We start from the raw sequence: 26,417 nt of genomic DNA, 5'->3' as shown, positions 1-26,417 counted from the left end.
TAGTCTCAGGTAGAGGGGAATATGAAGGAAATGTAGCAGCAAGGAGCTCTTCCAGTAACTTCAAGAAATGAACTGTTATCATACCTGAACAGACTGGTCTCTCCAACAGGAAATTAGCTTCAAAAGTGAAACATCAGCTTCAGGTAGATGAGATTCACTCTTACCTAAAAATATATAGAACACATTTCTATCTTGAGAGTATTAAACATGGAGGCAGCCCAATGATCTTCAACCCCGACTGCATATTGAAATCACTTGGGAGCCCTTTCCCGCCCCCTACAAAAATCAGTCTTCCAGTGACTCTGATCTAATAGGTCCCAGGATGAGAATGGGGCAGGCATTAATACTTTTTAAAGTACCTTAGATGATTTTCATATATAGCCAGAGTCAAGAAACATTAATTAACATATATGTATTTCTAATAATTATCCTAATACACATTCACATCAAATCAAACTCATCTTTATACCTTAAACCCATTTCTGTACCTTTTTGCCACCAGAATGCAATGATTAATATTTTCCTCCAAACAGATTACTGAATTTCACAACTCTTTCCTCATACAAGTAGTTCCTGAAATTCTACCTTGCCATGAATCAGTATCTATCACACAGTAAACCCTATAAAAAAACTTCCTTTGATTTGTCCTTACCTAGCTATACTACTCTGATCAATAGGTAGAGCACTTATGTTTTAATTTGACTCATTTTGTTATGTATCGTTTCTTTTAAATTTGCCCTCTTGAATGTCCTTTCTATCTATTTGCCCTAATGTTCAGCATGAAATTTTAAGGGTAAGCTGTGGCTTAGTTTATTTAAATTGATCCATAGAGTGTCCAACAGTTCCCTACACAAAAAAGCACTTAATAAGTGCCTTTTCATTAATTGAAAATGGACATATTATCATCCAAATGAAAAAATCAATGAATTAAGGCTTTCTGATGGCTAAAGTATATTATCTAGGTGCCAGATCCAGGAGTGAGATAAGGAAGAGTAATGCAATCCTGCACTGGAGGGAAAATTGCTATAATTGTCTATTTAAATTAATGTATTAATGTATGTTTGAAATCCTGGATCAACTATTTAAATTAGTTTTAGTCTAAGATGCTTTTCATTGAATTACCATTTTATATTTTAATAGACATGTATGTGTGTGTATATATCTCACATTAGTGGGCAAGGGAGATTAATAGAAGGTATTGATATAATATAAACTGGGAACATAAAAGAAATATATAAGAAACTTCTAACTCATTATTAATATCATGTTTTCCTTTGGAACCTATGATATAAATTGGAAATGGCCAGGAACAGTATATAAAACATGTAAGTATGACAGAGTACTATGAGTTTGAAGTTGTATCTTTCATTTCTTCATGAGCAGAGCAGGTAAAGGAGCATTTTCTTTTTATCTATTTCCTTTCTACCTCTTTCATTTGGTTGACCTTGTGATTGCGCCATCAAAGTTAAGTATTGGTCTCAACTGTAACTACTTACTGGCATCATGGGGTACTTCATAGCGCACTTTAATGTGATGTTAAAACTTTAATATGAAATGGAAATGAGAGCCAACTTTTCTTGGCAATGTCAGTGAGTTAAAGAATTAATTATAACTTCAGGGGAAAGATAAAAAGAAAACATCTCAGGCTTACCAATATTACTTAGCCATCATTTCTGATGATGGAAGTGGGTATTGGTTCCTGTCAGTCCTTCAGAATGAGCACCTCAGAGTACTATTTTATTCCTCAGGCTTGGACTTTATAGAATTAATAGCATGAAGTGAATCTCTCCTTTCTTTAACCTTCCATCTCCCAATTATTAAAACATAAAACCATGTTTCCTTCGTACCTAACTTAATTTTAACTGCTATAAATGCCACCTCTCAACATCAGGGAGATTGTTTGATAATAACCCTAGTTGCTTAGGCTGCTTTGGTTGGGACAATCATAGGAAAAGTTGAGGCCTCCTTGGTTCTGGTTAGCAAATACCTGGGTCTCTGCAGAAGCCACTTACTGTTTCTGTTTTGTTGCTAAGCCATGTCTGATTCTTTTGCGACCCTATGGATTGTAGCCCACCAGGCTCACATGTCCATGGGATTCTCCAGGAAAGAATACTGGAGCAGGTTGCCATTTCCTTCTCCAGAGGATCTTCCCAACCCAGGGATTGAACCCACATCTCTTGCATTGGCAGACGAGTTGTTTACCACTGAGCCACAGGGAAGCCCAGAAACCACTTGTGTTATCCCTTAAATTCTCTTTCCCAGCATTATAAAAAATAAAAATTAGAGTAAATAACCCTAATAATGACTACTACTTCAGGCGAAGGCAGGCAATCCAGACTAGGTCCTATGGAGGAAACATAACTTATAATCATAAATGTGAGAAATGGCCTGACATAGAAAGAGCAAGGAAGTTGGAATTAAATGGAGATGGACTGGAATCCTAGTCCTTCAGCTTGTTAGCTGTTTAACTATGAATGAGTCATCTAACTTCTCTGATCCCCAACTTCCCTAAGGATTAAACAGAGATAGATCCTCTTATTGTGCAGTGTTATTTCTATATTAGTTGAGATAATACATGTAAAGTTTGTAGACTTAATTCTTTGGACATACTAGTGGCTTAATAATTAGAGACTATTAATAAACTCTCACTTTAATATTCTGAATGAATATTCTATGCAAAAGCTCTGAGAGGGCCACTGTGCAACTGTTATTCAGGTCACCCCAATGATTTAGTCATATGCTGCACAACTTTGGAAGTAAAAAGCACATCAAATCTGGGATCTTATTCCTATTTTCCAAATTCAGTAACTATGACTTTTAAAGGAGTAGAAGATATACTTAAAGCTACTGAAGTAGTAAGTGGCAGAACTGGATCTAGAACCTCAGTGGTTTATCTCCAAAACCATTGTTCTATTTTTTATTCATTCTCAATCCAAAAGTATTTGCTTAATTCCTTGCAAGCATTGTTCTGGGAACTGGGAGCACATCAGTGAATAAAGCTGATAAAAAAAAAGATTATTTAATAACCTCCCTGGAGCTTACATTTGAATGGCAGGAGGTGGGTGGCAAATGAAAAAATGATATACAGCATGTCAGATGTTGAAAAGGATTATGATCAAACAGGGCAAGGGTAGAGTGTGCCAGGGAGAACGGAGGGCGCCTGCACTGATAAGATGGCATTTGAGGATGAATTGAAGGATAGAGGATAGAGGTGGGGAACAGCAGGTTGACTTATGTGGAATCTGGAGAAAGGGCCTTCCAGGCGGAGGGAACACTCAGTGCAAAGACCTTAAACCTTGCCTGGCATGTTCTGGTAAGAGTTAAAAAGGGCAGCCTCACTGGAAGTAGTGAAACTGGGGATGAATACAAAGAGATGAGGTCAGATGGGGGCGTGTGTGAAGACATAGGTGGAGCAGCCAGGTTATACAGGGCCTCATGAGCTACTGTAAGGGCTGTAGCTTTTATTCAGAGTGAAACAGAAGCTGCTGAAAAGTGTTAAGTAGTAGCGTGAGGGCTTCCCTAGTGGCTGAGAGAGTGAAGAATCCACCTGCATCGCAGATAGACTGGGTTTGATCCCTGGTTCAGGAAGATCTCCTGGAAAAAGGAAAGACTACCCATTCCAATATTCTTGTTTGGAGAATCCAATGGACAGAGGAGCCTGGCAGGCTCAGTCCATGGTGTCGCAGAGTCAGATATGACTGAGCAACTAACACACATGAGGTTCTGACTTAGTTTCAAATAGATCATTCTGGATATTTGGTTGGGAATAGAGTGCAGGAGTCAAGAATAGCAGCAGAGGGTAGTTAGGAGCCTTCTGTATCCAGGCAAGAGGGGATGAAGTCTCACACCAGGCATTTGGCAAAATAGTGGAGAGAAGCAGTCAGAATCTGGGATATGTTCTGAAGATAGAACCAATATGAATACTAAAAGTTTGGATGTGGAGTATGAGGAAAAGGAGAAAGTCAAAATGGCATTAAAGTTCTTGGCCTGAATAAATGGAAAGATAGATTTGTCATTTACTGAGATGTCAAAAAATTGGATAAGGAGGTTTGGGAGATGAATTAGCCATTTGGCATCAAAATAAAATCTTAACACCAAGATTGTTACCCAGAAATATTCAAAGACAACCTTCTGAAATAGCTGTAAAACTGTAAAATTACTTAATACAATACTTATGTGGTGATAAAGATATTGATATAGTAAGCTTTCTCATAAATCATATGGGACCTTTATTTAATATTAAATGTTTCCTTGCTGAAAAGTTTCAGACTTTTAAGTATTTCACAGATCATTTGAAAAATCCATTGCATCTTATAAGATACTTGTTCTAATAACGAAATTTCATATATTTTAAATATAGACAGAATATAAAACTATAACTGTGTGAAACACAGACTAAATCAAACAGTAAACATGCACCCTTCTCATTCTAAACTGTAGGATACTATCCAGTTATGGCACTTTTATTTCATAGAAAAAAAATTAGACTATATCTGTAACTACTTTACCATTTCGTAAATAAGTGTAGAAGCTTGAAATATTCAGAATATCATTTCCAGGACTTTTCATCTTATGCACAGACTCGATTTTGAAAGCACTGTTGAGGAAAGATTTAAAAGATATTGTTAACTATGTATAAATATATTTTGATAAATAAATTGAAGATATGACTGCATGACCACTTCAACAAATTTGGGAATTGAGCATATTATTTTTAGCAATGTCTTTGACATTATTCTCTTTGGTGAATCTTATTTCCCCATTTGACTTACCTAAAACCCTAATCTAAATTGAATTGTGAATCTTTGTTTATTCAGAATTATCTTGCAATCCACTTTTACTGGAAGGCCATTGCTACTTTAAGTCATGTGATTTTGGCTAATGCAATAAATTTTTGAGTCCTAATATGTTCATATCTGCCAAAGAATTATCCCCAGATAACATCAGGACTTTGTGAAGGCAGCCTTTACCCTAGTCCAGTGATTCAATGGGGGAAAATTTCAGATACTATCCAGGGATATTCTCAAAGGCAAATAGCTCTTTGCTTAAAATTTAGTTATATCATGCACTCAGTTGTTAAGCATGCAAAGATTTCTTCACCTTCCTGACCACAATGAAATGTAAGCAAAATGGCAACATTTATTGGAAAGATTTCATGTGACAAATTCAATACACAGTATTTTGATTTCCTTAAATATGACACATAGTCCCCAAAAGTAGATCAAATCTGATGTGGCTTACTTAGGGAAGCAGTCTCTAATCCTGACACCTCCATTCAATAATTTATTTTAATGAAGAATTTTGTAAAGAATTAACTAACATGTGGCAATGATTTTAAGGCCTTTTAATGGATAGCATGCTGAAAGCCCTTAATCTCCTCTGAAGGGCTCCAGACACATCCTCCACATCCTGTATTCAGCATCAGGAACAAACTCAGAATGAAAACCTCTGGCGATAGTAACTGAGTCCCTCATCTGCTCTGTCTGGTCATGATTAAGCTAACAAATAGAATTTGTTTTTAGAATTGAAGAAATCTTAACCATCACCTATTCTATTCACCTCATTTTATAAATGAGGAAAGCAAGGCCCAAAGGGGCTAAGTGACCAGTCCAAAGGCACACTACTTTAACAACAAAACTGGGATTTGTTCTCAGGTCTTTGGAATCGGCTGACTATAATTTTTTTTATCATACATTAGGTGTTATTTAATTTTCTCATTAATAGAAAAGTGAAAGAAGCCTAACTGAAATGAAAATACACATATTATGTTTATATATATATGTTATAAACATGAAGTTATATATTTATAAATATAATGAACAGAAGAAAAAATAGAGGAAATTTAAGTATAGGAATCATGGAAATTTATCAGTCTCTACTTTCTCATTATTATGGCCACCAAACAGAAAATGGAAAAACCCTGTAGGATAGAAGCATTGCAATGGAAGGAAGCTTAACACTGAATCTATATGGACTTGCTACCAGACTGTAGGTTCACTGAAGGTAGGAACTCTATTATATAGTACCTGGCACAGATTTGTTGAACTGAACTTTTACCAAAGAATAGACATGTCAAGGACCATTTACTACCATGTAATGAGCAATTCAAACACTCCATCTTCTCCAAGGGCTTTCTGATGGTTTCATCTCACACTAATTATTCTCTTTCCTCTGATCATCTACAATACTTACCTATACAAATGTTTCTCCTTGTTCTTTTAAGTGTTTTCTACTTACTTCATATGCATTATCTTCATTATTTGAAAGAGTTCCTATCCAAATAAAAATTTTATTTATGTTTCCTCTGTAAGCTAGTGCTAAGGACATATTCGTCAAGCACTTGGTGAGTCAGATAAAATCTTCTAACATCAGACTATGAAAAACCATATTGAATTGTAGCAGTGGGAGAAGGTAAATACAGAGTCAAGGTTAGCAATCAGGCTCTGGAATTAGACTGATGCCCAGCCTCAGATTCAGCTTGCAAGGCTCTGAATTAATCTTGGGGTTGGTACTTTCTCTTTTTAAGTCTCAATAGCCTATCTATACATTAAGCCAATAATTGCACCTATACCCTAGCTTTGTTGTGCACGTGGAATGAAATCATGTGGCCAATGCAAGGGCTTACATGGTGACTAGTAGATATCAAACACCCCAAAATAATAGCTATTATTACTAAACCATACTTTCTATAAATGAATTGATGATAACCTCTTCTATATTAATATGCCAAAGTATAAATTAAATGGTGGGATTTGAGGTATGAAATTTTCAAATTTTTCTTTTCCTAATGATATATGAAATATGCCATCAGAGGCATTTACTTTAATGCTTTTTGTTCATAGTTAATTCACAGCAAGGAGAAGGCAATGGCACCCCACTCCAGTACTCTTGCCTGGAAAATCCCATGGACAGAGGAGCCTGGTAGGCTGCAGTCTATGGGGTCACGAAGAGTTGGACACGACTAAGCGACTTCATTTTCACTTTTCACTTTTCACTTTTATGCATTGGAGAAGGAAATGGCAACCCACTCCAGTGTTCTTGCCTGGAGAATCCCAGGATGGGGGAGCCTGGTGGGCTGCCGTCTGTGGGGTCGCACAGAGTCGGACACGACTGAAGCGACTTAGCAGCAGCAGCAGCAGCATAATGGATTTCAAATGTGTGTGAAACTGTTTATCTATCTACCTATCTATTGAACAATTCAGCATCCAATACTGTGAGTTTTCTGGAACATATTATGAGAGCAATGGATATTTGCTAGATGAATAAATTTTAAAATATACAGATTTACTGCCCAGTTTTTTTTCCAATCTCAAAGAATTAAATGGAGGATTTTCTTAAATGTGTTTTGAGCTAAAGGAGATGTTGCTTATTTACTCTTTCTTTCCTTCTTTCCTCCCTTCCTTTAAAGGTCTTATTTTTTAAATGATTTTATTAAAGTTTCCGTGATATTAAAATGGCATAAAAAGAAATTATTAAGTAGCAGTACAACTAAAGGCAAGTCATTTCAGTTTTTTGTCTTAGCTATAAAATTTCCCCCCCAAATTAACAAGAAAAGGAGAAATGAGGGAGGCTAGAGAGCTAAATTTAACAAATAATAATAATTTTTTAATATCCTAAATAAGAAAAGTCAAAATCTCTAGGTATGTCTTACCTGTCCATTCCATATGCCAGTTCTAAGGGCATGTTAACTAACTTGTTAACTAAAAATAGTTTGCTCAATAAATAAACTATAGTGTTTGACTCTTGCAAAGAATCAGAATTATTTTCCAGTCCTTTTGGCATCCCGGAGTTATTTGGAAAAGTGGAAGTGTATTTATCTGACAAGTCCAAAACTTTTCTAGAAAATAAATTCACTTTTGAATAGTCTTTTTTCATTTCAGTATTGTATAAATCCCAACCAGGCAGCATCAGTGAGAAGTGATCTTCATTTGCAGCAAGTCCTAAAGAAACAGGACCCTGAAGCTTTAAAATATTGAGATGCTTAATGCAGAGATTATCTAATTCTTTATCCACTCCCCATGGCAAAAGGCAAGATAGGAGCAATTTAGCTGTGTCTATTGTGAGGTTGGCATCGACTTTTCTTGATTGCTTAGGGTGCATCTTTTTGAAGCTCTTTATTTTCTTCTGCTTTTTAATACCATCATTTTCTTCTGATAATTTGATGGCATTATCTCCTTGGGCTGGGCTTTCACCAACAGGCTTGGCATGTACCTCCATAGAGAGAGGACCACAGACAGTTTTATTTCTTCTCAATGTCAATGTTGTCTTCTCTACTGTACTTTTGGCTCTTCTCAGAATCTCACTGCAGTAGAATGAATTGGAAGGGTCAACATCACAGATTGGAGTTGGCAGCAAAAGTTCAACAAGGCTTTCCAGATCAAAAAGAAGTATATGAAAGCCAATGTTACTCCATTTTGTCTTCACAAGCAAGACATTAAAAGGTCCCGAGAAAGACTTGGCATCAGCAACCTGAGGGAGATTTTAAAAATGTATGTCAAAGTCCTTATTTTTTAAGTGATTTTATTCAAGTTTCCATGATATTAAATTGGCATAAAAATAAATTATTAAGTAGCAGTACAACTAAAGGCAAGTCATTTCAGTTTTTAGCCTTAGCTATAAAAGTTCTCCTCCAAATTAACATTCTATATTCTAATTATTTTGAAAACTTTTGTTTTTCTAAAACTTATTTTTTCCCCTAAAGAAATATGAATTAAGTCTAAAGAGTAAGATGGCATCAGATTAACTTCCTTTTAGATACACTTATGTATCTTCTTATCACTGTAGCCATGAAAACATACAACAGGGGAAAAGTGGGTATGAAAATTAAGGAGCAGAAAATTTAGAACCCTTGCAAGAACTGAGGAAGTCTTTTAACAAAAATGGTTTCTCCAAATTTGTTTATTATTTTTAAGAATTATAAGTAATCTAAAATGTTACCTAGTATCAAGTTTTTTTTTAAATTTTAAAGATTTCCATTGTGGACTTGCACTTGTACTTTGTCTGAGATGATTTTGCCCTAAATACTGGCACAGTGGGTTCCCACAGTTCGGTTTTGTTGCAGCTCATTTAAGAGGTCTTCCTTGAGTACCCTGTGTCTCTATCCTCTTGCATTTTTTCCTTCATAGTATTAATTATTGCCTTATATGAAATGCTTATTTACTGTATATTTTCCCAAATATCATTCAGCCTCCACCACTGCAGGAGCTTTGTGCATCCCTTGTTCCCAATGCCAATAAAATAATGCCACTATACACTGTTATAAGGGCTTCATAAATGTTTGTTGAATACACCATGAACAATGAAATCAAATATCTTTAAATGATGGTGTACAAATATATTTATGGGGAAAAATGTGTTCTATTGGGCAGAATAAAATCCTTTTTGTTAAACCATGTGTGTACACATATATAGATAGTTTTAAAGATTGCTATATATAATACATAAATATATAAATATATATATATATTAATATAAACATATATGTGTATATAGTCACAAGGAACAGGGATAGTTACCAAAATGGTGACAACAGTTAATTGGGCAGAGGGGGTTAAAATGAGGTTTATTTATACTTTAGGGGTTTTGTTTTTCTGGTTCAGTCTTTTGAAATTTTTGTAGTGACTGTATATTTAATTTAAAAATATAAAAAAAGAATATTTTAAAAACCATTACAATTTTTTGAAGTAAAAAACCAAAATGGGGACAAACTTAAATAGCACATTTTTTCCTTTGTTAATGTAAAAGAATAGTATACAGATTGAAAAATGGGCAAATAACATCAATATCAATTGACAAATAATAACATTCAAATTAAAATATAAAAAATGCTTACCACCAATAGTAATAAAAAAGTAAAATTAGGATAAAAATATCATTTACTACTTATTAATTTAGCAAAAAGACTGTCTTACATTATTTTATTTTGTAATGTTTAATACATACAAAAATGTATAAACCGTACATTTAGTTTTTTAAGATTATCAATGTCTTATACCAAGAAACATGGACAAATGTAATTAGCATTATTATTCATAATTGCCCCAAACTAGAAGCAACCTTCCCCAATGGTTCAGAGGGTAAAGAATCTGCCTGCAATGCAGAAGACAGAAGGCTTGGGTTTGATTCCTGGGTCAGCAAAATCCCCTGGAGAAGGAAATGGCAGCCCACTCCAGTATTCTTGCCTGGAGAATCCCACGGACAGAGGATCCTGGCAGGATACAGTATATGGGGTCATACAGAGTCAGACATGATTGAAGGAAACTAAACAAGCAAGCAACAAACAAACTACAGGTCTATCAACAGTGGAATACAGACACTGTGATATATTCATGCAATGGGAATATATACAATGAAAAATGAAAGAACTATAGACATTCAATAACATGTATAAAATGTATGAAACCACCTATATAATGTTGACCAAAGATGCCAGACACAAAATATTTAACTGCTAAATTAAAAAAAAATAAAAATACAAACAAAGCAATAGGGTTTAAGGAAAGCTTTCATAGATAATAAATCTATAAGGATAGTGGTTATATTTGGAGAGTAGGGATGCCATAATTTCTGGGGTGCTAAGTATTTTATTACTTGATGTAGTGATCATGCAGGTATGCACTTTGTGACTATTGAGTTGTACACTTTTGTCCCGTGTTCTCTTTATTTTTTCTGTATGTATTATACATTTCTTTTCTTTTTTAGTTGCTCAGTCATGTCTGACTCTTTGCCACCCCATAGACTGTAGCCCTCCAGGCTCCTCTGTCCATGGAATTCTCCAAGCAAGAATACTGGAGTGGGTAGCCATTCCCATCTCCAGATCTTCCTGACCCAAGGATCAAACCCAGGTTACCTGCATTGCAGGCAGATTCTTTACCATCTGAGTCACCTGGGAAGCCCATTATACATTTAATTTTAAGCAAATAATGTAACTTAAATGTTAAAATAATATCACCAATGTCTCCCTATTTTGGTTAAAAAACTAGAACTTCCTCTGATTCTATACCCCTGCCAACTGTCAGAGGTAAACAGTATCTTCAATTTCATATTTATGATTTGCTTTAAGTCCTAACATAAATATCTATTCCTAATTGACCTATTTGATTTTGCACATTCTTAATTTTCATAAAAATATGATTATGCTCTTTAGAATTTTCCACTAATTGCTTTATTTAGGCTGAATTTTATATTTGTGAGATTCATATTTTATAATTACAGCTGTAGTTCTTTCATTTTTACTGCTATAAAGTATTATACTACATGATAACTACAGTTTATTCATTTAAATGGATATTTAAAGTATCTTCACAATTTACTATTACAAAAAGAAAAAAGGCACAGTAAATATTCTTCTGGTAAAGACTTTCTTCTGGTGCATATTTGTAAAAGTTTCTAGAGTGATGTTAATCATTTATAGGATATACATATCTTCAGTTCTATTAGATTTTTCCAAATTCTTCTCCCAAATAATTGTATTAATTTATAAGTCTCAGTACCACTGTGTAAAGAGTTTCCATGTTCTACATCCTTACTAACACAGGATCTCATTTTTGTTAATATGGGGATATAAGTTATTTCTTCTAGTTTTAATTTTTATTTTTTAATTATTACCATTAATTATCATTGCAATACTTCATTGGCCTTTCACATTTGTTCTATAAAAGGTCTACCTATGGCTTCTATAAACTTTCTTTTGTCTTTTATTGCTTTCAGGTTTATATATTCATTCTGGTAGTAATCTGTTGGTTATTTGGTCCAAATCAGTCAGTCAGTCAGTTCAGTCACTCAGTTGTGTCCAACTCTTTGCGACCCCATGAACTGCAGCATGCCAGGCCTCCCTGTCCATCACCAACTCCCGGAGTCCACCCAAACCCATGTCCATTGAGTCGGTGATGCCATCCAACCATCTTATCCTCTGTTGTCCCCTTCTCCTCCTGCCCTCAATCCCTGCCAGCATCAGGGTCTTTTCAAATGAGTCAGCTCTTTGCATCAGGTGGCCAAAGTATTGGAGTTTCAGCCTCAACATCTGTCCTTAGAATGAACACCCAGGACTGATCTCCTTTAGGATGGACTGGTTGGATCTCCTCGCAGTCCAAGGGACCCTCAAGAGTCTTCTCCAACACCACAGTTCAAAAGCATCAATTCTTCGGCGCCCAGCATTCTTTATAATCCAACTCTCACATCCATACATGACCACTGGAAAAACCATAGCCCCTTTTCTCTATTTGTGGCTTATCATTTCACTATTTTTAATAATGTTTTCTGATGAATATTGAATTCTTATTTTAATACTATAAAATTTGTGAAATATTTACTTTAAAAATTATATTTTGGGGGTCTTCTTTAAAAAGAAAAATGAAAACGTTCCTTATCCAGAAAATATAAAATTATCTACCTATTTTTCCCCAAATTTAAAGTTGCACAGAACTTTTACATTCTTTAATACTTTTCTCTTTCATATTTGTGTTTGATTTGCAATTGGAAATGATTTTCATGTTTTTTAAAATTTTGACATCCAATTATTTCAATATTATTTGTGAATTTTTCTTTTTCTCACTGATCTCTGTTTCCTGGGACATTAAGCAGTTTATCGATGACTGCACAATACTCCACTGTATAATAGCTTTACAAAAAGACTTTAAGAGCTGATTGGGTAGTTTCTTCTATCCTGTTCTTCCTATGGTCTTCTATTCTTTTAAACTCCAAATTATATCTCCCACTTATTTAGACAGTGCTTAATTTCCTTTGAAAGTTTTATAACTGTTTAAAATGATGTTTATATTTTTCACTTATAATTTTTAAACATTCCATAACACCTGTAACTATGGGTCCCTTTTAATTTCTGTTATTATTTTTGTTGCTTTTGTTGCTTTCTCGCTAGAAGTTTGTTGATTTTAATTTTTTTTTTTCAGAGAATCAACTTTGAATTTGTTGATCCTTTCAGTGAAATAATGTTTTTCTCAGGAGATAGTTTCCTGGAATATACTATTTAAACTTATTTTCTCACAGCATTTTAAGGCATTATTCTGCAGTCTTCTGGCTTCCTTTGATGCTGTTGAGATGTCACATAGGCAGTTGATATAGTCTGTCACTCCATCTGGCAGCACTCTCTGCTGCTTTTCGGATCTTATTGTCTTTAATATTCTGTGTGGAAACACAGAATCACTCTGATTCTTCTGGTGTGGATGTTTTGCCCCAGTCTTACATTGTATCTGAATATTCCTATCTTTTGTTAATTTTGTGTGGTTCTCAGATATGTCTTTTTGAATATTATCTCTCTCTGTTCCTTATGAAAGTCTGATTAGTTATTAATACTTGTCACTCAATCCCCTTTCATGTTTTTCGTCTCTTTGTCTCTCTGCCACATGCTGGGCAGTGACTTAAGAACTTCTCTTCTGATCAGCCAGTTTTCTTCTCACCTGTCTCTATTGTGCCATTTAATTTGCCCACTGAGTTTCTAATTTTGATTTTTACATTTTTCATTTCTACAAGTTCTATTTGACAAATTCATCATGTTATTATAGTCTACTAGCTATTCCTTATGTTTCTAAACCCTTTATTTTTTTAAACATACTTATTTTGCTTGCATACTGTATCTATAATTACAATTTTTAAGATCTTTGTGAATATGACTCTTATTTTGTTAATGCTTTCCTAGTTCCTTATGTGTTTTGTAAGTATGTGTATGTGTGAAACATTATCAGTGAGAATCCTTTGAGACATGGGTAAAAGATGCATTCTTCTTAGAGAGGAGTTGTGTTTTTGACTGCCAGGTACTCAAAGGTACCACCAGCAGGTCCCTATTTAACTAAAAATGTCAGCTTAAGATTTTTTTCATTCCTTGCAATGTGAATCCTAACCCTGAACCTGTGTGAAGTTCAGGTTATTAATTCTCAGGCAAAACTGCTTTCCCCCATCCATCTTGGCTAAACCCAACAAAGAAATATATTGTCTTCTTTTGTGGAATAGATTTTCTTTTTTAATTGCACATACAGCTCTAAGAGAATAATGAATTTGTGCAAAGGTCTCCAACCCAAATTCCCATCAATATACTGGACCTGAACACTCCCTTTAATTACGTATAGAGTGGTTAAAATCCAAGCTGAGAGACCCCAGAAATTAGCAGATGTTTTTCAGTTTTCCCTCTATCTGTCTAGATTTGTGATTTCACCTTGTTTTTTAACCTTGAAGAGTTTCCTTAACTTTCATTTTAACTAAGCTGTGTATTATTTTTAAGGACTAATTGTGAAATATTTTATCCACTATTTTTAGAGAATTAATCAGTACTGATGTGCAGGCTATTTGCTCACAAATAGATTGAAAAGGGGTTTGTAAAGAGTACTAAAAGTTAAAATATTCAGCTTCAATAATGGAACAAAAAAAAGGGCACTCTCACACACTATATGATGTATGTAAGCTGGTATCTCTTCATGGAACACAGTGAGCAAAATGTATCAACAGCCTTAAACTATTATACACCCCTGGATGCAGAATTTCTTTTAGAAATAATTTATCCTAAGGGGAAAAGCACAAAGATGTACAAAATTCTATGAAAAAAATGTTCATTGTAGAATTTTCTATATCAATAAGTTGAAAATAACTTAAACATCCCATAATAGAGATTTGGCTAAAGTATGATGGTATATGCACACATTAAAACATTAAATAGATATTTAAAAGAGTTTGTTGTAAAATGTAAAATGTCACAGCAAGAAATTTACATATATTGTTGACAGAAAATATCTATATCTGAAAAGTACAATTTGATTTACAAAATTGCAGAGATTTCTTATGTTTCCTGTTTTTAAAACTCCTACAAAAATTTATATTTTACTATAATAAACAAAAGCTCTTTTAAATAAGCAATATAAATTGCCAAAGAAAATGCTAATATTAGATATGGCATTCTAAAGATTTTTAATATATGCTTCCCCCCAAAAAGTACATTAATCAAATTAAATTTTAAAGCTAAGAAAACCAACTCAACATAAATGATCAAAGGTTAATATTATAGATATATACAGACCTCACAAAAATTAATTAAGAAAATATTCATCTCAGGAGAAAAAATGATAAAAGAAGATAAAAATATCACAGAGGGAAATATTTTTTAAACAATTTGTCTCAATAAAAAGCAAATAAGTGTCAAATTTCATGTACTATACTGGTTTCAATCCCTTCAATTGAAGTTTTCACAAATTTGTAACAAACAGAAAGTAGAGTATCCCGAACTGTTGAGTGCTCATTTCAAGCTGAACTTTGATAAGATCTAGATGTCCTTAACCTTTTTAAAAAACATTGTGGTAATATGTATCAAGAATCTTGAAAATATTCAGTATCATCTGCCCTAATTGAGATGCTACTTCATGTTCCTGAAGGGTACCATTCCAAGTTCCATCTTTTGGGCTTATCCTTGGTTTTCTTTCATTCAGCAGTCACTCAAGAGGTCCTTGTTGAGTGCCTACTGAATAGAACTTTGTGTGAGGTGTTATCTACCCAATACAGAGCAAGACCCAGCATCTCCACGGATGCAGCTCACATTCTTTACCCACAGAGGGGAGAGAGACATGCCAAGCAATAACCACACGGCTTGGATAAGGGAAGAATAAGGAAAAGATATTGGAAACTATAAAGGGCTGAAAAAGACACCTCAGCCTGAAGAATACCAGTAGGAGTCTCAGCAGAAGCGACACCAAACTGAGACATGAAAGATTAAGGAGAAATGAACTGAAGGAAAGTGGGAGGCCAAGTATTTCAGGCAAAAGGAAGGGAATGAGAAACCCCCTAGAGTGACAGCTGAAAGAGGAATGAGAAAGTGTTGGGGGAGTATGCACTGTGAAGGTTTTAGTTTGGCTCCAGAGTAGAATATGGGAATGTAGAATGAGCCCGGCAGGACAGGAGCCAGATTACACTGAAGCCCTTCAAGCTCTGTTGAGTTTCAAATTTATTCAAAGAACATTTATGACCCCTAAAGGGGTATAAAGCAAGGAAGTCACCTATTCACAAACTATGGCCATGGTTTCTTTTGAATTAGGGGTAATCAAGTAGGCTGAAGACAGGGTTCTGTCCTTGTGTACACTTCTACTTCCCCAAAGCTATAATCTAGACTTCTTCAGTTACTGCAACAGTCAAAATCATAGCTATGATTCTGGCAATATTTTGTGAACCATGCTGCCACACCAGGCCCATTATACTGCTGTAAACAAAAATCCTAAATTTCTGTCCCTAAAATGATCACCTTAAGTCTCAAGAGCAACTGGATACTTTATAGTATTTCTAAATTATAAATGTTATTCCAAATGTATTTAGCATACAAAAAAGTTGATTTCCATTCGAAAATAAGTCCATTAGAGGATATATAAACCACTGCTATATTTTAATGTACTAAAATGATTAAATATTGTAATTCTAGCCTGTCGTCATTGTTTGAACATTTTAAAATCTTCGAAGAAATAGTATATTTTTAAAGTCATGTCACCAAAGGACTTTAAAAATAACATTGACCAATTTTTTGGGCATAAATAACACAGAATGACAATGAATACCTATAACAGTAATTCCTGAGCTTTAATATATCATAAATTGGGCATGTACAATATTTAGTAATGTGTAGTAAAGGTAATGGTATTTCTTAAACTTCTTTATATTTATATGTTACCTATATAAAATATATTCCTCAGATAAGAATTCTATTAACAGTAAACTACAGGAATGGTAAATCATGACTGAATGATGTTGTGTAAAAATATAAATATTTAGAATGACAAAGCATATGTAAACATCTTTACAACAGGAGTGTTTAGAAACATTTACCCATCTTATTATAATAAGTCTAGAATAAGTAATCGAATACAAAAGTATTTCATTCAGTCTAAGTCACTGAAAGGTGAGGGCTAAATACAAATTTTAAGTTATTAGTTCACATGTTATTTATAGAATGCTCTCTGATTGCTTGGCAGTAATTTCTCAAATTGTGCTATCCAGGCTTTGCAAGCACAAGAAGGTGCTGGTATTTCCCCCAAGATCACATCACATTTAGTCTTACTCTCTGAAGTTCAGGTTGAGGCAAGAGAGGAGGTGTGGTTTACAGTCAGGACAGCAAGAGGGTGGCACTCAAGTCAATGGTCCATTCCAACCTCTGAACTTTGTGAGGCAGGGGAGTGAAATGGTGGTGGTATATCTACATGTGAATGCTCTAAACAGCAGGTGGGGAGAAGAAAGAGGCCAGAGAACTGAGCTCTTTGTCTGAAGCACACAGATTTGGGGAAAAGCTACTGAGTCAGAAAGTCTGCAAGTAGAATCCCAGATGGCCAGCGGGCAAAAATTATTCTTCTACAAGCAGCAAGAAGTCAGAATAAATGACAAGTAAAACTGAAGTCAACAACACAAAATTCAAACCCTTAACAACCCAGTGTACATAGAAAAAAGAAAACCAAAAAAAAAAAGAAAAAGAAAAAACCCAAAAGTATGGAGGAAAAAAAATGTAATAGATGTGAAGGTATAAATTTAACATCTTTATTAATAAAAGTCCATTTATCTTTTCTTCATCCTACTGTGTTCAGCTTGTGCCTTTCCCTTTTCTGTCTGAGTCAGAAAGACAAAATTGTTAAACAAGGCTGTTTTTACACCCTGTCTTTGAAGGTAGAAATGCACTGTCTAACAACATGTTCTGATAAAACTTTTTCCTGAAAACATATTGGATCCCCCACTGAGTTTGTTATAAAAGAATCTGACCTGCCCAAACCGCAACAACTGCAAATACATCTGGTAAAACCGATGCTTAAAACCATGCTCAAATGCTCACGCTTATGCTTTTGTGCCATAATAACTAATACAAATATTTAAATACTGAGAAAACATATAAATGATAGCAGTCAAATATTTTAAATACTTAGTTTCATTAGAGCAAGAAGAATTTAGAAATGATCTAATCTGACCCCTTCCCCTTAAACAAAGGAAAATGAGGGACAGAGAAGTAAAGTGACTTGTTCAAAGTTACCTATTTGGTAAATAGGCAAGTCAGGATTCTTGTCTTTTTTTGTTTGTTTGTTTTTTATTTCAGATGATATTATCAACTTAATTTTTTCAAAAATGAAATAGTCTTATCTATTATTTCTAAGATAGACAAAGGGTCCAGATTAGCTAAGCAGTCCTTTTACGAAACACCATATTCACTGAAATGTATAAGGAGATATCATTATATGAAAATATTTACCAATGAGCTGATCACTTACAAAATTAGAACCCAAACACTCACAGATGTACAGAACAGACTTTTGGACTCTGTGGGAGAAGGCGAGGGTGGGATGTTTTGAGAGAACAGCATCGAAACATGTATATTATCTATAGTGAAACAGATCACCAGTCCAAGTTGGATGCATGAGACAAGTGCTTGGGCCTGGTGCACTGGGGAGACCCAGAGGGATCAGGTAGAGAGGGAGGTGGGAGGGGGGATCGGGATGGGGAATACATGAAAATCTATGGCTGATTCATGTCAGTGTATGACAAGACCCACTACAATGTTGTAGAGTGATTGGCCTCCAACTAGTGAAAATAAATGAAAAAAAAAAAAAAAAAACACCCAAACACTGCTCCATTTCTAATATCCTTTAGTCAGGCTCTGACTGATTATCAAATAATACAATCTGATTGCAAAGTAAATAGCAAATATTGTTAAAAATGGAGTATTATACTAAATCCAGACAGGGATATCAGAACTACCTGAGTCAGACCCAGTGTCACTGACTAATAAGAATCCAGCAAAGACCAGTTAAGAACTGAAGAAGACAAAACTAATTCAGATGCTTCACATGACAAATCTTGTAACATGAGAGGCCTGTGAAACACTTGATTATCTTTTAAACACTTTTTAAAATAACTATCATTCAATGTGAAATTCAAACATGAAGTAAAGGATAACATATTATGTAACATGCAATTTATTTAAAAATATGCAAAACAAATTTTGTTTTAAATAATTAGTATATAATTGTAATCATAACATAAATTTAAAGAATTAGTATAGAATACAATTATAATCTAAACTTTATTAAATATAAATCACATTTTAATAATTTTACTTTTTAGTTAAAATTCTGTTTTTACTCCTGTTAACAGCTAACTCAGCAGATCAACCCATGCTCTGCAGTCTTCCTGACACTGGTAGGCTACATTCTACTTTATGCATTCCAATCACAGGAACTATGGTATTTGCTTATCCTTTTTTTTTCTTCAGTTCTTTCCTAGACTTATCATTTTCATTTCATAATTTAATAAGTTATGTAAAAAATGAGGAACTCTGCATGCACAGTAGATTCCGTAAGAAAAGAAACTTTAGTAATTTGTATTTTTGGGCTTCCCTGGTGGCTCAGAAATAAAGAATTTGCCTGCAATGCATGAGACCTGGGTTTGATCCCTGGGTCAGGAAGATCCCCTGGAGGAGGGTATGGCAATTCACTCCAATATTTTTGCCTGGAGAATCCCATGGACAGAGGAGCCTGGCAGGCTACAGTCCATAGGGTCACAAAGAATGGGACATGACTAAGCGACTAAACACAGCACAGCATAAGGGTTCAGAATGAGCATCCACAAAATGTATCACTTTTGTGGGAGGATTATTTTGAGGTAAAGGTTATCCAGACTCTGAGGGTTCAAGAGAAACCTTTTTCTCTCTCTTAACTAGAAGAATTTAAATTGGGGATTTTCCCAGAAAAAAAGTTATTACCAGAGATAGATTTTATCTAAGTGGCCTCATCTCTATGGCAGGGCAAACATCTAATTACCACTCCTGTGCTCTTCTTATCATCCTGTGAATGACCTTCCTGCTCTTGAAAGCTCCAGAGTCCTATCCTCCTCCTTAACTCAGAATGGCATATGTACCTCACTTTCCTTTCCTATCTCTGACCCTCTCATGTGTCTGGGATTCCTGTAATTACAAAATCAAATTTTATTTTCTCCCGTTAATCTGTCTCATGTCAATTTAATTCTTAGGTCAGCCAGAAGAATCTAGAAGGGTAAGGGAAAGTTTTCTTCCTCCATGACATCTGAATGACCTTATAGTGATGAGTCACGCTAACAACTCCTGGTTAACTAGGTATGGATGAAGCCATGCAGCAGATCAGGGGGAAAAAAAAAAAAAAACTCATAAAAATATACAAGGATTCTACACTCTGGTTACTCTGCAAGTTTCTAAATTTTCCCTATTCTTTAAATAAACAAAAGAGAGAAACCCCAGTTGATGCATTTCTAGTTAATTCTGGGAAGAAATATATTAGGAATTCTAAAAAATGTATCTATACTTAAGGGAAAATATCCACATCAAAAGATTTGTGATAATGGGAGTTTTTTCAAATCCTTTTTTCAAATAAGGATGGTACGGATGATGGGGGGAAATGTGGTATCTGTGCATTGAACACTATCACTGAGAAATTACATGATTAACCAATGTGATAAATTTTACAGAAAAGGTAACATAATTTCTTGAAATAGCAAATTTTCTGAGAAACAAATCTAAAATGTAGATGACTTTATGACCTAAAACTCATGTCACAAAAGCAGAGAATATGATGCATGGATACAAAAGAAGCTACTAATTGCCTACATATTTGCTACTAAAAATTTCAGATACTTTCATTTTGTGACAAACTAACAAATCCTAGAGGTTTTGGATAAGTTGACATCTAGTCAAGATGGCAAAGTTTAGACTTTGGACATAGTTATTTCTTCCAAATAGATACCAATAATGAATGACATATTTTTAAAAAAGAAATTCTAAAAGGTTTAGACAAGCTCAAAAACAAAATAAACATCTTTGAGGATCAAAATGGGACAGAAAGACAAAGTGCTTAGTGGAGGTAAAGTTACAGGCCTTTCTAGCAATAGATCTTTAAGCAGGTTGCAGGGCTTCAGAGTTCAGCTCCTGACTTTAACATCAATGGAAGATACCTAGCCTAGAACAATTTTAACTTGTAACTAAATCAAGGCAGAAGCTTGCTCTCTAATTAGACAGAAATATACTTAGTATAGTTCAGACTTCATTCTGGACTAATGACTTTGCAAAAGGTAGACCGAGACAACAGTAAAACGAATAGAGAACATTAGTTGCATATATATAGAGAGGAAAATAAAATACACCAAAAAAACAAACAAACAAACCCCACAAAAACCAAGAGAAAAAAGTCCTCTAGAAATGAGGCTATAAACCAAAATTCTAAAACATTGGAAATCTAATAGAAAGACAGTTAAAAAATAAGCACCGATGCATATATTTACTCCAGATGAAATCAATGCTTTAGAATGGACTGGAAAAAAAAAAAATCAGAGAAATTGAGGAATAGTATTCACAAAAATGAACAAGAAAATATGAAAGGAAGAAAGTAAAATAAAATGAATAAATGAGAAAGAATTTGTTAGAAATATTAAGAAAATGTAATAATTATATTTAAAATACAGCAGAGACATATTAGAAAACTATCATGAATAAGTCTATGGGAACAGCCTGTGAAATATATCATAAGAGTATATTTCAACTCAAAGGAACTCACCTTACACAGCAAACCTAGGTAGACCCTTTCATTTATGAAAATGATAAAAGTGCCCAGGAAACATTTTACCCAACTGTCTATAACCCTACATTCATGCATTTAGGAAAGCAATGGAATTCCTGTTTTCCTTGGGTAAGAATTTGAAATACATTGTCTTACAAAATCACTGAAAAGGGCAACCTGGTAGAGCTTGAAATGCTGCTGTTAATAACATACATCCTTAACACCATGAGCTAAAGGAGCTTTAGAGAGCTGGCCCGGAAACCAAGTAACTTTAAAGTCCTTGTTTTCAATGTTTCTCCAGGAAAATGCAATCAAATCTTTGAGCAAACCAATTTATAAACTTTGGGAATACAGTTCATCCTTACTTTGAGCTGCTTGCTTGTTTTTCTTGTAGTGCTTCAGTGCATCCACTGATGTGGCCTGGCTTTAAGTTACAATCTACTATTACTTAGTCTGTGTAAAACTTTCATTAAAGTCTTGAGCAAAGTGGTGTATTACTCAACTTCTAATCACACTTTTTGTCAATAAAGGTGAAAATTTTCTATGTCAACATCTCAGTTAAAGCATTTCACCATCCATGTGGAGTTACAGAAATTAAGTTGAAAATGTTTGTAAAATTCAATCATAACGTGATCTACCATTGAAACACAATTAGTTTCAATATAAGTGATTGTAATAGCAAATGCAAGATCATCTTTTAAATTAAAAAGATATATATTTAAACTGAATGTCCAAACTAACTACACTGAAACTTTTAAAACATTAAATTAAAACTGGAGGAATAGATTATCATAATTCGGTCTGTTACCACATTTTCTATAACTTACAAATCACAAACTTTATCAATAAGATTATACGTTTTATAGAAAATGCATCTTTGAGTTCAAGTAATTTTAAGTCAACAGTATAATATTCTTCATTTGATAATTATAAATTTAGAGTCTACCATGTGAGCTTATTATGCCCAGGACTAAATTTAAGACAAACTTAGTCATAAACCCTTAGAAAACAGTAATGGCACAGGTTTTTGTAACCTCTGATAGATGAGGCTATTAGGAAGTGGATTCGTGTTTTCGTCCAAAATGAATACAGGTAACAACTGGTAGAGCCAAGACTCAAACCCAAATCATTTTAACTTCAAGCTCATGCTTTAACAATAACTTTTGATTTTTTTCTTAACACCTTTATTGAACTGCCATTTGCATGCAATACCATAAAATTCATCTGCCATAAGTGTTCAATTCAGAGGTTTTAGTAAATTTAGAGTTGTGCAGTCATCAATACAACTCAGTTTTAAATCATTTTCATCACCTCCTATGTAACCATTTGCTACCCCTCCCATTCCTATCCACTCTCCCAGGCAACCATTAATACACTTTCTGTCAACAACAAAGTTTCCTTTTCTGGATATTTTATAGCAATGAAATCATTCAGTGTGTGGACTTTCGCATCTGGTTTCTTTCATTTAAGCTTGATGCTTTTGAGATTCACTCACATTGTAGTATGTATCAATATTACATTCTTTTATTTTGCTGCATCCATATTGACTTTATACTGGATAAATGATCTTATAGTTGAAGAAAAATTAAAATCTTCTAACATGTACATCTGAGATGGATCTGCATAACATTTCTTTCCTTCCATCTATTCACCATTTGAGTCTAGGGACCTTTATTTTCATATTGCCTTTCATAGAACATCTTTACTAGTTGCCTAACTCAAACTCATCCTGCACAGCACTGTCAGAATAATCTAATCTAGATTTTTTTTAAATGTGCTTTGAACATATTACTTAAAAAAAAGTAATTCTCACAAGTTCCAATATGCTGGTACAATAAAGTCCAACTCCACCAGGTTGGCATGCAGAGACTCCCAGTCAAGCCTTTTTCTCCCTTTCTTTTGTAATTTGACTAATCCTCCTCCTTTGTTCTGCTTTCTGTGATTCTTCTACATAATGGCAGAAAGTGAAGAGGAACTAAAGAGCCTCTTGATGAGGGTGAAAATGCTAGTTTAAAACTCCACATTAAAAAAACTAAGATTACGGCATCTGGTCTCATCACTTTATGGCAAATAGAAGGAGGAAAAGTAGAAGCAGTGACAGATTTTACTTTCTTGGGCTCCAAAATCACTGCAGATGGTGACTGCAGCCATGAAATTAAAAAACACTTGCTCCTTGAAAGGAGAGCTATGACAAAGCTAGACAGCATATTAAAAGCAGAGACATCACTTTGCCGACAAAAGTCCATATAGTCAAAGCAATGGTAGTCATGTTCGGATGTGAGTGAAAATGAAACTCACTCCACGGTGTCTGACTCTCTGACCCCATGGACTATACAGTCCATGGAATTCTCCAGGCCAGAATACTGGAGTGGGTAGCCTTTCCCTTCCCCAAGGGATCATCCCAATCCAGGGATGAGGAACCTCTTGTGGTTGGGGCTTCCCAGATAGCTCAGTTGGTAAAGAATCTGCCTGCAATGCAGAAGACCCCAGTTCGATTCCTGGATGAGGAAGATCCACTGGAGAAGAGTTAGGCTACCCACTCATGTTCTTGGGCTTCCCTTGTGTCTCAGCTGGTAAAGAATCTGCCTGCAATGCAGGAGACCTGGGTTCGATCCCTGGATTGGGATGATCCCTTGGGGAAGGGAAAGGCTACCCACTCCAGTATTCTAGCTTAGAGAATTCCATGGACTGTATAGTCCATGGGGTCACAGATGTGAGAGTTGGACCGTAAAGAAGGCTAAGCACTATCCAAAAGTCTACAAGCAATAAATGCTGGAGAGGGTGTGGAGAAAAGGGAACCCTCTTACACTGTTGGTGGGAATGCAAACTAGTACAGCCACTATGGAGAACAGTGTGAAGATTTCTTAAAAAACTGGAAATAGAACTGCCATATGACCCAGCAATACCACTTCTGGGCACACCGAGGAAACCAGATCTGAAAGAGACACGTGCACCCCAGTGTTCATCGCAGCACTGTTTATAATAACCAGGACATGGAAGCAACCTAGATGCCCATCAGCAGACGAATGGATAAGGAAGCTGTAGTACATATACACCATGGAATATTACTCAGCCATTAAAAAGAATTCATTTGAATCAGTTCTAATGAGATGGATGAAACTGGAGCCCATTATACAGAGTGAAGTAAGCCAGAAAGATAAAGACCATTACAGTATACTAACACATATATATGGAATTTAGAAAGATGGTAACGATAACCCTATATGCAAAACAGAAAAAGAGACACAGATGTACAGAACAGACTTTTGGACTCTGTGGGAGAAGGCAAGGGTGGGATGTTTCAAGAGAACAGCATCGAAACATGTATATTATCTAGGGTGAAACAGATCACCAGCCCAGGTTGGATGCATGAGACAAGTACTCGGGACTGGTGTACTGGGAAGACCCAGAGGGATCAGGTAGAGAGGGAGGTGGGAGGGGGGATCGGGATGGGAAATACATGTAAATCCATGGCTGATTCATGTCAATGTATGACAAAAACCACGGCAAGGTTGTAAAGTAATTAGCCTCCAACTAATAAAAATAAATGAAAAAAAAAAAAAGGCTAAGCACTGAAGATGCTTTCAAACTGTGGTGCTGGAGAAGACTCCTGTGAGTCCCTTGGACTGCAATAAGACCAAATCAGTTAATCCTAAAGGAAATCAACTCTGAATATTTATTGGAAGTACTGATGGTAAAACTGAAGTTTCAATACTTTGGCCACTTGATCTGAAGACCAGCTCATTGGAAAAGACCTTGATGCTGGGGAAAGAGTGAAGGCTATAGGAGGAGTGGGTGGCAGAGGATGTGATGATTAGATAGCATCACTGACTCAATGGATATAAATTTGAGCAAGGGTGCCTGCAGCCCATAAGGTCACAAAGAGTCGGACACAACTTAGCAACTGAACAGCAACTTAAATAGATAAAATATCCTTCTAGGTTTGTAACAAGGATTTTATGTTGTTGTTGCTAAGTCTTGTCCAACTATTTTGTGGCCCCATGGACTGTATCCTGCTGGGCTACTCTGTCCATGGAACTTCTCAGGCAAGAATACTGGAGTGGGCTGCCATTCCCCGCTCCAGGAGATGTTCCCGACTTCTGGATCAAACCCGGGGTCTCCTACATTGGCAGGCAGATTCTTTACTGCTGAGGCACCAGGGAAGCCCAAGGATTTTATACTTTTTCCTAATCACGTTTTTTTCTTTGGTACACATGTTTCACCAAGTTATAGTGAAACATACTGAAAAGTCAGAATTGTTTTTAGCTTTCAAGTAACAGGAAGGTCTCAGTTGTGCTCTGAAACAGGCGTATGAAACCATGGCTGCTGCAGTGCTGGCCTCCTCACTAAGGACTGTCTGTCTCCTGACAATCCTGGGAGCAACATCCTCCCAATAAACCAGGCTTACATCTGGTTATTATGCTTTCCTTCTGAAGTCCTCTCTTTACTGTTTCTTATACCATGTTCCCTTCTTCACATTTTATTAACGATTCATTCATTTATTCATCTATCAAATGTTTACTAAGCAACTAGTCCATGCCAGGTACTGTGCTGTATGTGGAAGACTCAGTGGTGAGCAAGACCCAGTGGTCCTTGAAGCACGCACCTCGCAACCTCATGCATCTCGAATTCTTTCTCAGTCTCCTCTCCTATTTGCAGTCTGTGCTTGGCTGCCTGATTCTTCTGCTGTAAGTAAATAGCCTTCCCCTTTTATTTATTTTTTTCCCCCTCTGCTTTTGTGTCTCTTCTCATGCTGGGAATGTCCTAACACTCATCTACAGAAATTCTACTGCTTTTGAAATCTCATTTTCCCAAGAGATTTTCCTACACAAATCTTTTTAATCTCTTCCAGTTGTAATCTTGCCTTTCTTGGAT

The 26,417-nt window shown here is 35.3% G+C and overlaps 1 protein-coding gene across 1 annotated transcript in view; it reads right to left on the bottom strand.

The window, feature by feature from the left end:
- The window catches only part of WDR72 (WD repeat domain 72), a 184,756-nt gene that overhangs the window by 81,095 nt on the left and 77,244 nt on the right, over window positions 1-26,417 (bottom strand). Inside the window, exons 14-16 of the mRNA XM_020893244.2 lie at window positions 7,652-8,469; window positions 4,509-4,597; window positions 85-164 (exon numbers count right to left, since the gene is read on the bottom strand). Of these exons, the coding sequence (XP_020748903.2) occupies window positions 85-164; window positions 4,509-4,597; window positions 7,652-8,469 (987 nt within the window). The remainder of the gene's footprint in view (window positions 1-84; window positions 165-4,508; window positions 4,598-7,651; window positions 8,470-26,417) is intronic.

The sequence above is a fragment of the Odocoileus virginianus genome, chromosome 6, assembly GCF_023699985.2.
Source record: "Odocoileus virginianus isolate 20LAN1187 ecotype Illinois chromosome 6, Ovbor_1.2, whole genome shotgun sequence".
Classification (NCBI taxonomy): Eukaryota; Metazoa; Chordata; class Mammalia; order Artiodactyla; family Cervidae; genus Odocoileus; species Odocoileus virginianus.
The sequence above is the reverse complement of the archived record's forward strand: the minus strand, read 5'-3'. Positions and strand labels throughout refer to the sequence as shown.